Source organism: Neomonachus schauinslandi, chromosome X (genome assembly GCF_002201575.2).
Source record: "Neomonachus schauinslandi chromosome X, ASM220157v2, whole genome shotgun sequence".
Lineage (NCBI taxonomy): Eukaryota > Metazoa > Chordata > Mammalia > Carnivora > Phocidae > Neomonachus > Neomonachus schauinslandi.
Window position 1 is genome coordinate 77,844,141 of NC_058419.1, and position 12,831 is coordinate 77,856,971.

The 12,831-nt window shown below is 40.8% G+C and overlaps 1 protein-coding gene across 1 annotated transcript in view; it reads right to left on the bottom strand.

Annotated features, from left to right (window-relative positions):
• The window catches only part of LOC110582535 (zinc finger X-linked protein ZXDB), a 150,733-nt gene extending 149,313 nt beyond the window's left edge, over positions 1-1,420 (bottom strand). Inside the window, exon 1 of the mRNA XM_021692580.2 lies at positions 3-1,420. Coding sequence (XP_021548255.2) covers positions 3-1,407 — 1,405 coding nt within the window. The 5' untranslated portion in view covers positions 1,408-1,420. The remainder of the gene's footprint in view (positions 1-2) is intronic.
• Positions 1,421-12,831: the final 11,411 nt, after the last annotated feature.

A 12,831-nucleotide genomic window follows, 5' to 3' on the forward strand; every position in this document is an offset into this window, starting at 1 on the left:
GCCACAGCCGTCAAAGTCACAAAGGAAAGGTCTCTCACCGGTGTGGCTCCGCAGGTGAATTTTCAGGCGACAAGCCTTGTCGTACTGTTTGCTGCAGCCAGGAAAAGAGCAGGAAAAGAGTTCCTGTTCCCTGAAATGGGCACGGTTATGGGAAAACAGGGCACTCACTGTGATAAACGTCTTCTTGCAGCCAGAAAACGCGCACTGGTATGGCCTCTCAGGCTCGAAATGGCTGCGCTGGTGGGCGCTGAGTTTGGCCTGAGTGGGGAAGCTCTCCTCGCACACCTCGCATTTGAACGAGTTCTCCTGCTCATGGCCCTTCATGTGCGCCTTGAGGTTATACACCGTGGTGAAGCTCTTGCCACAGCCCTCCGCAGGGCAGCCAAAGGGCCGCAGTTTGTCGTGCGACTGCAGGTGCCTCTTGAGCTTGTAGGAGGTGGTGAAAGTCCAGCCACAGCCGCCCAGGGGGCACTTGAAGGGCCGCTGGCCCTGGCTGCTGCTGTGAGTCAGCAGGTGCACTTTCAGCTGGTGCTTCTTGGCGAAGGTTTGTCCGCACTGCGCCTCGGGACACAGGTACAGCACCACGCCCGGGCCTGGGCCCAGCGGCCTGCGGGGACTCTCGGCTGCGGCTCGGCCCTCTGCCTCCTCCTCAGGCGCGGGGGCGGGCGCCGGTTCAGCCGGCTCGGCCAGCAGGAGGTCGGGCGGCAGCTCGGGGCAGTCGCTGGGCTGCGCGGCGTGCGGGACCCCCGCTTGCGGAGCCATCAGACCCCCAGGCTGAGGGGCAGGCACGACCCCAGGCTCCCAGGCCGGCGGCGGGGGCGTGGCCAGGGTGAGGACACCGTTCTCGAAGCGCAACAGCAGGTTTTGGTTGTGGATGGTGACGGTACCCGTGAAGGCCGCGGCGGGTCCCAGGCCTGGGGCGGGGATCGGGTTTTCAGCCGGGGATGGGGCGGGGACTGCGGACAGGCAGCGGGGGCCTAGCGCCTGGCGGCCCGCGGGATTCGCGCCATTCTCACCCTGCTGGAGCTGTGGGACCGACTCGGCCTCCTCCCTCCATACAGGCCCTGCGGCCTGGCCGGCGCCCGTGGTCTCCACATCGCCACCCGCCGGGTCCAGCAACACCAGGAAGAAGTCATCGCCGTCGCCGCCGCCGCCGCCGCCTCCGCCAGCGTGATCCGACCTCGGCGCCAACGGGCTCGGGCCCGGGCCCCGTGAGGCCGCTCGGGCCTCCTCGTGCCGCCTCCCGGGCCCGCCATCTTGGGGGCCCCGGAGCAGCAGGAGGCGGCGCGCGGGGACCTGGCCAGCCCGCGGGTCAGGGCCGCCGTGGAACCGGCTGGCGCCCGCGGGGCTGCCAGCACCGCCGCTCTGTCGTGTCCCTCGAGGCGGGAGCAGCCTCGGGCTTTCCATCTCCGCGTCGGTGAGGCTCCACTGGAACCAGAGCCACGGAGGAGGCGCGACCCCGCCCCCTGCCGCGGGCCTGAGCACGTTCCTGAAAGGGAAAAAAAAAAAAATGTGCAATGCGCAGAAACTGGCCCTATCAGATATTAAAACGTGTTTAACGACACAGTGATTTAAATATTCTGGTACTGGGTCTCTGGGACAGACTAGAAAGCCCAGAGGCAGAGCCTGGTATGCACAAATAAGTTCTACATTCAATATTTGTAGGAAATCAAGGACGTCTTCCCAGATAATGGGGAAATGAAAGTTCACCTGGTAAATGGTGCTGGAATACCTAGCAATCTATCTGCTAAATGCAACTTAAATCTGTACATCACTGTATATACCAAAATAAACACCCTCACCCCCTCCCAGTGGTAAGCATGGTGATTTTTAAAAAAATTGTTTACTGGATGGCTGCCTGGCTGGATTTATCAATCCAGTGAGAGAAAATTCCTGGGACAATACACTATGTGTCAACATTAAACTACCATAGTGCTAGCAAATTATGCTGAAAATGATTTTTTTTTTTTTCTGGACAACTTCCATATCCAGAACTGTCTTGAGCAAGGTCCTCAGGAAAATTTGTTTTATAGTTATTTATTTATTTATTTATATTTTTTGCCTGCTGATACAGAAATTAGAATGAGTAAGAGGTGGGGCCAAAACAGATTACCACTGTTCAGCCTAGAAGTGCAAAGCCTGGAAGATGGAACAATTTATATTGAATCCTGGAAAACCCACCCCACCCCTGGGTTCTTCTAAGACGGTGCACAAGCTAAACCAACTCTTTGCCATTACACCATGGTAAATTTCATGTCCAGTCCCACAGCATTCCTTAGCTAATTCTAGATTCTCCGGCACATGGAGGTCTCTGGACAGGAGTACCAGTTAAATGTGATAAGATTAAACCCTAAGTCACTGTTATGGACTCTGCTGAGAAAAATACACATATGACCGTGTTCAATAGTCCTGGTGTGCCGCCTTGCATTTCAGTGTGGTGGCCCAATCTCACTGTAATGGATTTGGCCTGTGAAGCCTAATGATTGTATTAATGATGATGATGATCTTCTGACTTGTCTGTCATCTGTGATTTGGGAAATGATATAAATAGAGGGTGAAATATCTAGCAAGGGAAAGGTTTAGGGTAATGACTAGATTATGGGGTGCATATAGTTTAAATAATCCCCACCCCCCCTTTTTAGTGATAATGTATACTTGCGGAACACTTGATAGAAAGAAAAAGTTTTTCATCCCTAATACTCTAAACCTCATCAAAATTTTTACTTCACATATTTTCCTTCCATTACATTTTTTTGCAGGAAGCCATATTTAAAATCTGAGGTATAGAGGAGTGCATGAAACATATCTGCCAGGTTTAGATAATTTGTAAAAACAAACACCCGTGTAACTAGGACCCAGGTCAAGAAATAGACCATTGCCAGCTTTCCAGAATACAGACACTGTGTTCCTCCCAATCACAACCCACACCCTTTCTTAGAGATACAGTCATTATCCTGACATTGTGAGTATTTCAGTGTTTTTCTTTATAGCTTTACCACTTGTGTACACATCCCTAAATAATACCATTTATATGAATTTATATAAATAAATCATACTGCATGCTTCCTCTGATGGCTTGCTTCTCTCACTTGTATCACTTATTTGAGAGATTCATCCATGTTTTTCAGAGTAGCTATAGATTCTTTGTCTCCATTGTTCACTAGCCTTCCAGTGTATAATTTTAGTGAAGCAATCATGAATTGATTGAACATCCAATTCTACAGTGGATGGGCACTATGGTTGTTTCTAGTTTGGGACTATTAGTATTAACAATGCTGCAGTGAACATTCTTGGACATTTCCCATGGAATACATGTGTAAAAGTCTCTTGGGTCTACCTCCAAAAATAGAATCACTAGGGTATGAATATCCTCAACTTTTCTAGATGATGCCAAATTGATTTCTGTAGTAGTTGTGCCAATTTACAGTCTCACCAGTAGCATAGAGAGTTCCTGCTGCTACACTTCTTCACCTACACCAAGGATTGTCAGAATTTACTTTTTTTTTTTTACTATTACTAGTAAGCTTTTGCATATTCTCATATTTATGAGCCTTTTGGATTTTCTCTTCTGTAAAAGGACTGTTTAAGTTTAATTCTGTCAGCCATTCTTCTATTTTCCATCTACACTTATTCATTTATTGAGTTCTTTACGTATTTTAAATACTAGTCCATTGATTATATGTGTGGTCAAAATATTCCCTTGCTTTGTTGCTTGAATTTTCACTTGATTTATGCTACGCTTTGCGATCATATGCTATACAGTCAAATTTATCTTTCTTTTCTTTATTATTAGTGCTTGTCTGTTTTTAGAAATCTGTCTCTTCCTTGGGGCTATGAACATATTCTCTGTATTGTCTTCTAAAATATTTACAGTTTTACCTTTCACGGGTAAGTCTTAATCCCCCTACAAGTGATGTTTATGTATGGTGTTGAGTAGGGTTCTGGTTTCCTGCCCCCCCCCCCCCCCGCTTTGGATATCTGATTGTCTCAGTAAACCACGTTTGAAAAGTCTGCTTTTTTCCAACTTATTTACAGCAACACGTGTCATAAATCAAGTGTCTATGTATATATATGGGCTAGTTTCTATACACTCTAGTAAATACCATGGCTCTTTTTATTTATTTGAAATACCACGTATCAGTATTAATTGCTACAGATCTGAAGTCAATCCTGTTATTTGGATAAGGCCAGTCCATTCTACTTTGTTCTTTGAAGGTGTTTTGTTATTTTTAGCCTGTTTTGACTCCATTTAGATGATCAATTCATTAGAATTTCAACCAAAATCTTGTTTGAGATTTTAATTAAGATTGTGTTGAACTTTTAGATTTGACGTCTTTTCAATATTGAGTGTTTGTTTTTTGTTCTCTCTTTTAATGATTAAAGCAGCAGGACTGTCCATTTCAGTACTCAAAGATAGAAAAATTTGGAGTGGGGGTGGCCCTCTCAAAGGCTGGAGTTCACACCTCACTGGAGAAAGTATAGGAGAACCTATTGGATGGCAGAGAAATTTGCTGGTTTGTGGGCACCAGAGCTGGTTTGCAGAACCAGAGCTGGGCTACAGTTGCAGGGTGAGCAGGAAGTAACACTTTGGAACACATCAGTGTAGACAAGTGACTAGTGGCTAGTGTGTGGGCATGTAGTAGGAATAAGGATGCTGGTGGAGTTGGAGGCCTGGAGCCAAAAATGTCCTGCATGCAGGATTAGAAGGGCTTTGGTGTTGGGAGGGCTACAGCACTGGCAGAACTACAGATGATAAACCTGTTGTTGGGCAGGGGGCGGGTGGGGGGCAGTAAAGAAAGCAAGCAGAGAGAATCAGTGGGCAGGTGGTTTGGAGCACAGGATGTCTCTGTGAAGAAAGTCATAGCAAGCCAATCAGCAGGCCACACCAGGATTGTACATTCAATGAGGAGTTGTTCTTGGCTCATGCTTGGGGCAGAGCACTGAGGATATCCTCACACACACACACCTCTGAGAACCAGAAATAACAGGAGAGGCATTTTCTTCAATGTCCCTCCAGTGTCTTCTCCTGAGAAAATATAACATTGTGTCACTTTGAAGGAGAGATACTTAAAAATTGTGTCTATTATCAGAGAGCATGTTTTGATGCGTGAATGTAGAGTAGAGAGGCAATACTTTAATAATTGGCTTCAGGGGCGCCTGGGTGGCTCAGTCTGTTAAGTGTCTGCCTTCAGCTCAGGTCATGATCTCAGGGTCCTGAGATCAAGCCCTGCATCTGGCTCCATGCTCAGTGGGGAGTCTGCTTCTCCTTCACCCTCTGCCCCTCCCCCTGCTCATGCTCGCTCTCTCTGTCTCAGTCTCTCTATCTCAAATAAATAAGATCTTTAAAAAATTTAAAAAAAATAATTGGCTTCATGTCCTTTGTCAGTTTAAGGGATTCACTTCTATTCTTAGTGTGCATGAATAGCAGGCAACTTACCTGCCACGGTTATTATTAGCTCACCCAAGGAATAGTATCATTCTGTTATTTCTCTGGTAAATTAATGATTAAAGCAGCAGGACTGTCCATTTCAGGAGGTTTAATAGATTGCTTAGGATTCTTGGTGGACCCAGGCTTCCCTGGCCTGAACTGAGCTTTGCTGCAAAACCCAGGCTTTGGCACAAGGGGTTGTCATGGAGCTAGGGCAGAGAGCCTGTGAACCCTGAATTCTAGTCCTACCCCGGGCTTGTCTGCTTCACCTGTAAGGAGAATATAATAAGGTGAGATTGCCTTGAGAATAGAGTACTTTATACCTTAAATGCTGCTCTGCATTCCTGGTAGCTGCACTTAAACTAAACAAGGAGAGAAGGTGCTTGGATTTCATTTAAAATCATACCCAGGGGCGCCTGGGTGCCTCAGTCGTTAAGGGTCTGCCTTCAGCTCAGGTCATGATCCCGGGGTCCTGGGATCGAGTTCCACATCGAGCCCTTGCTCAGCCGGGAGTCTGTTTCTCCCTCTCCCTCTGCTTGCTGCTCCCCATGCTTGTGTTTGCTCTCACTCTCTTTCCTTGTCAAATAAATAAATAAAATCTTTAAAATCATGCCCAACAGAGCCCTGTCCATGGAGAAGCAGGACAGAAGATTCCTGTGTTAGACTTACAAAGTGTATATATTTACCATTGTTTATAATGTGTGTGGTTCCACTGTACTTATCTCAACTGGTTTTAGGCTCTAAAGTGGACAAAAATTGATGGGAGAAAATGGCACATATTTTTACCATTCTTAAGTGGTAAGCAAAACATTCTGTAGTGATTGACTTGTAACTTATATTGAGGAGAAACATTTTAATTTAAAAAAAAAGCTTTTTATTTCTGTGTGCCTATATTTAATAGAATTAGATAACACTAAATCAGGAGAAAAATATTCTAAATGTTGCTCATTCCTGCACTCTTGTACTCTCTTCCTAATACTACCAGTGTGTTAAGCATATTCATCTCTTGGGCTCAGAAACCACACAAGACAAATCAGCCCACAGCTTTCTTTTCACACATATGACTGAATTCACTTCTTATTCCAGGCACCCTGAGACCTTGTACATGAGGACCTGTGTGTGAACGGGGAGTTTGTCCTGTAAATGCTGGTTGGAACTGCTGCCTGGTCCAGCTGTCTTAACTGCCACTCTGGCAATGGTGAGATACAAATGTAAATCTGAAACCTTTAAAAAAGTTTTTAGTTATTTAATATACAGGGTTAGATTAGTTTCAGATATAAAGTATAGTGATTCAACAATTCCATATATTACCTGGTGCTCATTAGGACAAGTGCACTTATTTAACCCATCCCTATACCGCCTCCTCACTGGTAACCATCAGTTTGTCCTCTATAATTAAAGTCTCTTTCTTGATAAGTCTTCCTCTCTCTGTTTTTCCCCTTTGCTCCTTTGTTTTGTTTCTTAAATTCTTAAATTTCTTAAATTCTACATATGAATGAAATCATAGGTATTTGTCTTTGTCTGACTTATTTCACTTAGCATTATACGCTCTAGCTCCATCCATGCTGTTACAAATGGCAAGATTTCATTCTTTTTTATGGCTGTGTAATATTCCATTGTATATATATACACCACATCTTATTTATCCATTCATCATTTGAAGGACACTTGGGCTGCTTCCATAATTTGGCTATTTTAAATAATGTTGCTATAAACATAGGGATGCATGTATCCCTTTGAATTAGTGTTTTTGTATTCTTGGGGTAAATACCCAGTAGTGTGATTGCTGGATCATGGGGTAGTTATATTTTTAACTTTGAGACAGTCCTTCATACCATTTTCCACAGTGATGTTGAGCATCTTTTCATGCATCTATTTGCCATCTGGATATCTTCTTTAGAGAAATGTCTGTTTATGTCTTCTGCTCATTTTTAATTGGATTATTTGATTTTTTTTGGTGTTGAGTTATATAAATTCTTTGTATATTTTTGATACTAACCCTTTATCAGATATATCATTTGCAAATATCTTCTCCCATTCATTAGGTTGCCTTTCATTTTGTTGTTTCCTTTGCTGTGCTTTTTATTTTGATGTAGTCCCAATAGTTTATTTTTGTTTTTGTTTCTCTTGCCTCAGGAGGCATATCTAGAAAAATGTTGCTATGGTGGATATCAGAAAAATTAATGCCTTTACTGTCTACTAGATGTTTCCAGTTTTTGACTGTTACAAATAAAGCTGCTATGAATAGTCATGTGCAAGACTTTGTGTGGACATATGCTTTCATTTCTTTTAGATAAAAGTTTAAGAGCAGTGATATGATAAGTGTATGTTTATCATTTTAAGAAATTGCACAACTGTTTCTAAATATCCATAACCACATGTATTCACATTATGTAGTCATGGAGCCCTAGTATTTTCAGTCTTTTTAATTTGAGCCATTCTAATAGGTGTTTGTGTCATATCATTTTAGTTTTAACTAGCATTTTCCTAATTATAATGTTGAGCATCTTTTCATGTGCTTAATTGCCATCCATTTATCTTATTTGATGAAGAGTCTGTTCTAATATTTGCCCATTATAATTGTGTTGTTTGCTTACCACATATTGATTTTTAAGGGTTCTTTATATATTCAAATTACAAGCCCTGTGATGGTTACATGTTCCACATATATTTTCTCTTGTTCTGTGTTTTAATTTTTATTTTTCTAATAGTGTCCTTAGTAGAACAAAGTATTTTAATTTGGATGAAGTCCAATTTATTGATTTTGTCTATTATACTTCATATTTTTAGCAACCTATTTAAGATACTTTTACCAAATCCACATTCACTTAAATTTTGTCCTATTTTTTCTTCTAAAAATATTGTAATCTTAGCTTTTACATTTAAGTCTAATATCAATTAATACTTAATTCTGTATATTTTGTAAAGTAAGGATTGACAATCATTTATTTTAACTTATGGCTATCCATAGGACATCCCTGATAACACTGTATTTCCTCCACTGAATTAGCTTTGCACCTTTGTTGACAATCAGTTGACTATATCCATATGGGTTTATTTCTGGATTCTCTCTTCTGCTAAATTGATCTATGTGCCTACCTTTAGGCCAATCCTATACTTTTTTCAATGCTATTGCTTTATAATAAGTTGGAAACTAGCAGTGTAAGGCCTTCAGCATGGTTATTCTTTTTCAAAATACTTTTGGATGTTATAAATCCTATGCATTTCCATACAAATCTTAGAAATCGCTTCTCATTGTTCAGAGACAATTCTTTATAGGTCTCATATTTCTACTTGAATTCTGATTAGAGACATTAACAGCTTTTTTTCCAAACTATTTTTCAATGCTAATTGTATAAAAAACAGCCTTGGAAGAAAGTAGAAATAGTATTTCCCTCTGGGACAGAGGGCATATTTATGTGCTATTCAGGAACATAAAGATAGTACTCTGAGGATGTTTGCTAAATGTTTCTATTTATTTATTTATTTATATTATGTTCAGTTAGCCAGCATATAGTACATCATAAGTTTTAGTTGTAGTGTTCAACGATTCATTAGTTGCATATAACACCCAGTGCTCATCCCAACACATGCCCTCCTTAATACCCATCACCCGGTGGAATATTACTCAATCATCAGAAAGGATGAATACCCACCATTTGCATCAACATGGATGGAACTGGAGGGGATTATGCTAAGTGAAATAAGTCAAGCAGAGGAAGACAATTATCATATGGTTTCACTCATATGTGGAACATAAGAAATAGAGCTAAAAGTTCATTTAAAAAGCCCATTTAAAATAATGGAGTTTCCTACGTTGTAATGCAAACCCATCGTCTGCATATCATACCTCTGCAGTGCTTCTTATCACTAGCATGGGACTTGGGGACTGAGGGTAACCACTGCAAAGAAGTTCATGCTGCCTGCTGTGGCATGAGTAATAAACCATCCTTTTTATATCTGACTCAGGTGTCTTGTATCTTCTTCTAGCATCTATAAAACTGCCAGATCAAATTGTTAGTTTACAAGTAGGGTAAAAACTTACACCTTTCATAGTTCTTGACACACAGTTCCCAAAAAAGGTATTGTCCAAAGTAAATGCTAACGACATCTCCAAATCCTAACTGTAGTGGATAGACACAACCAATGCATGTTTAGATGTCCTGTTCTCAGAGAGTTACTAGCCAACCTGAGGATATTGCTCTTATGTGACATGGATGATTTTTTGATTCATCGGGAAAACCAGTATTTGTTAGAGTGTTTGTCTCTTTCATGCTCCCGATAAACACATATACTCCTTCAAACATTATTTCCTTTTCACTGGCTTATATGCTATTTTGGGGCCCAAGAGCCCACAAAAGAGCTTTCTTTCTTTTTTTTTTTTAAAGATTTTATTTATTTATTTGAGAGAGAGAATGAGAGAGAGAGAGCACATGAGAGGGGGGAGGGTCAGAGGGAGAAGCAGACTCCCCGCTGAGCAGGGAGCCCGATGCAGGCCTCGATCCCGGGACTCCAGGATCATGACCTGAGCTGAAGGCAGTCGCTTAACCAACTGAGCCACCCAGGTGCCCCAAAAGAGCTTTCTTATTTTTGTTTTCATTTTGTTTTTACACAAAAGTAACCAGTCATGGAGTACCTGGGTGGCTCAGTTGGTTAAGTGTCTAACTCTTGATTTCAGCTCAGGTCATGATCTCAGGGTTGTGAGATGGAGCCTGGCATTGGTCTCCATGCTCAATGGGAAGTCTGTTTCTCTCTCTCTCTCTCTTTCTCTCTCTTTCCCTCTGCCCCTCCTCCTGCACACACACTCTCTCTAAAATAAATAAATAAATATATTTTAAAGTAACCAATCACACACTATTTGTTGCACTTTTTAGAACCTTTTTTAAAATGCCTATATTTACATTTATTTATATATTTAAAAGTTTACATCTCTGATATAAAATTTATAATAAAAATTGAGAGACTGGTCATATACAGCAGCTAGTTTTTTTTTTTAAGATTTTTTATTTATTTATTTGACAGAGAGAGAGATAGCGACAGCAGGAACACAAGCAGGGGGAGTGGGAGAGGGAGAAGCAGACTTCCCACTGAGCGGGGAGCCCGATGCGGGGCTCAATCCCAGGACCCTGGGATCATGACCTGAGCCGAAGGCAGACGCTTAACGACTGAGCCACCCAGGCGCCCCAGCAGCTAGTCTTAAACAGTGATAAAACAGATATTAATGCTGGTTGTTAGTTAATATTTCTTCCAAAAAATACCTTCTATTTTTTTTAAAGACTTTATTTATTTATTTGACAGAGAGATAGAGAGCACAAGTAGGCAGAGAGGCAGGTAGAGGGAGAGGGAGAAGCAGGCTCCCCACAGAGCAGGGAGCCCCACGCGGGGCTCGATCCCAGGACCCTGGGATCATGACCTGAGCCGAAGGCAGCCGCTTAACCAACTGAGCCACCCAGGCGCCCCCCAAAAATACCTTCTGATGAAGGACTACTTCAGGTTAGAATTCCAAAATTTCCTCAAAGATGATGTAATACTTGAATGGTAAACCAGATGGCATTCATTTCATTATTTAAATTACCTAGTTACTATACATTTGATTTCATCTTGTAGTACCAGTCAACTGGAGTTGGTTCTGTCTGTTTCTCTGCCACATTTCAGAGAACCCTTTCTAAGCAGCAAAAATAAAATTACTATTCCTGCTAGTATTACTGCTGAGGTAATCATAAAACTGCCCTGAATTACCATCTGGGACACAGGTTGCTAAAATAAGTGATGATGTCTGTTTGGAAAATGGATTGATAATGATTGTATTTCCTGTGAGAGATCATTTTCTTTCTTAATATACACTTCAGAAGAATCAGAGCTATTTTTACAAAGTACTGTAGAAAATTCCATGAGTACTTTATAAGTTCTATATTTCTGTTGTTAGATTCCAGGATCTTGCAATGGACTGTAAGGTCTTCAACAGTCAATGTGCAATTTAGTGTTGGATATGGAAGAGGCTCAATCACTTACAGAATGAACTTGATATTATCTTTAATGCTTGGAGATTCAATTTCATACTCATCTTCATCTGATGATTTTAGATTGAAAAAGGTAAGGTTACCTGATGTCATATCTAAATGAACCTTATTTACAAAAGGTGGGAAAGTTTTGGCCTTAGAATTTTCTTCCCATTCTATGACATTCACCTTTATTTTTTTTTCCACATAATCTTTTTAAAGGGTCCCTGTAAGTCAAATTTGAAAGGCAAATGACAAATTATTATACTGGATAAAAATTGTTTTACCATCATTCAATAATTCCTTATCTTGGTCTCTCAATATGTGTAGTTTTGAAGGTATTTATTAATATATTTAAGATAGTTATATTACACAGATTCAAATATGAACCAGAACACCAAAGTTGTTCTAACAAATACATATGTATCCACAATAAACATAGATAAACTTGTATTATTTTTCACATGTACTTCCACTAATTTTTATAAGCCAGTTGCTTCATTTAACATCATTTCTATTACTTCTAATAGCTCTCCCATGATGTCATCTCTATATTTCACAAATGCTTCAAAAAAAGATTTCCTAGATGCTGGTGGACTTTTTGACAAATAATGGTCTTTACTTTTTGACAAATAATGGTCCTGCTTTTTGACAAATAATGGTCATGAAGACTTTATTTAGTCTTTACAATAACAACAATAAATTTATTTTTATTTATTTTTATTTTATTTTTTATTATGTTCAGTTAGCCAACATATAACACATCATTAGTTTTTGATGTAGTGTTCAACGATTCATTAGTTGCATGTAACACCCAGTGCTCATCACATATTCCCTCCTTAAACAACAATAAATTTAAAACACCTACAATGAAGTGGAGTTTTCAGAGAGTCTAGAACAATTTTATTTAAAAATTTAATGAAAATTTAAGAGGCATAAATGTTTGCTTTAAAACAAATCAATTTATACTAAAAAATAAATTCTCCAAAACTGGGCTGCCATGTTTTATGAAATTTTAATTTCCTAGATTAAATACCCCAAATACTAAGTGAAATGGTGTAAGAAAGATGCTGTTTGTTCATTGAAGGCAGAGCATAGGGCCTATAAATTTGTGGTCCTTTAAACCAAACTGTCCCCACTACTGATATTGACTGCAACATAACACAAAAATAAAAAATACCAGCTCATTCAGGGAATTAATTGCCCCATCCTAAGGTGATGGATATATCCAACATATGTTATCCATAATTAAGACAAATCCTGGGGCTATGAAACAGTGCTTGCCTTCAGACCTGTCTGACCCAGAGACTCCAACTCTAGCTGCTGAGCCATATGACTTAAATATGTAAACCGCTCTTCTATTCCCTCTCTCCCAAGAGTTGCCTTTCCCTCTTCCCCTTCTGG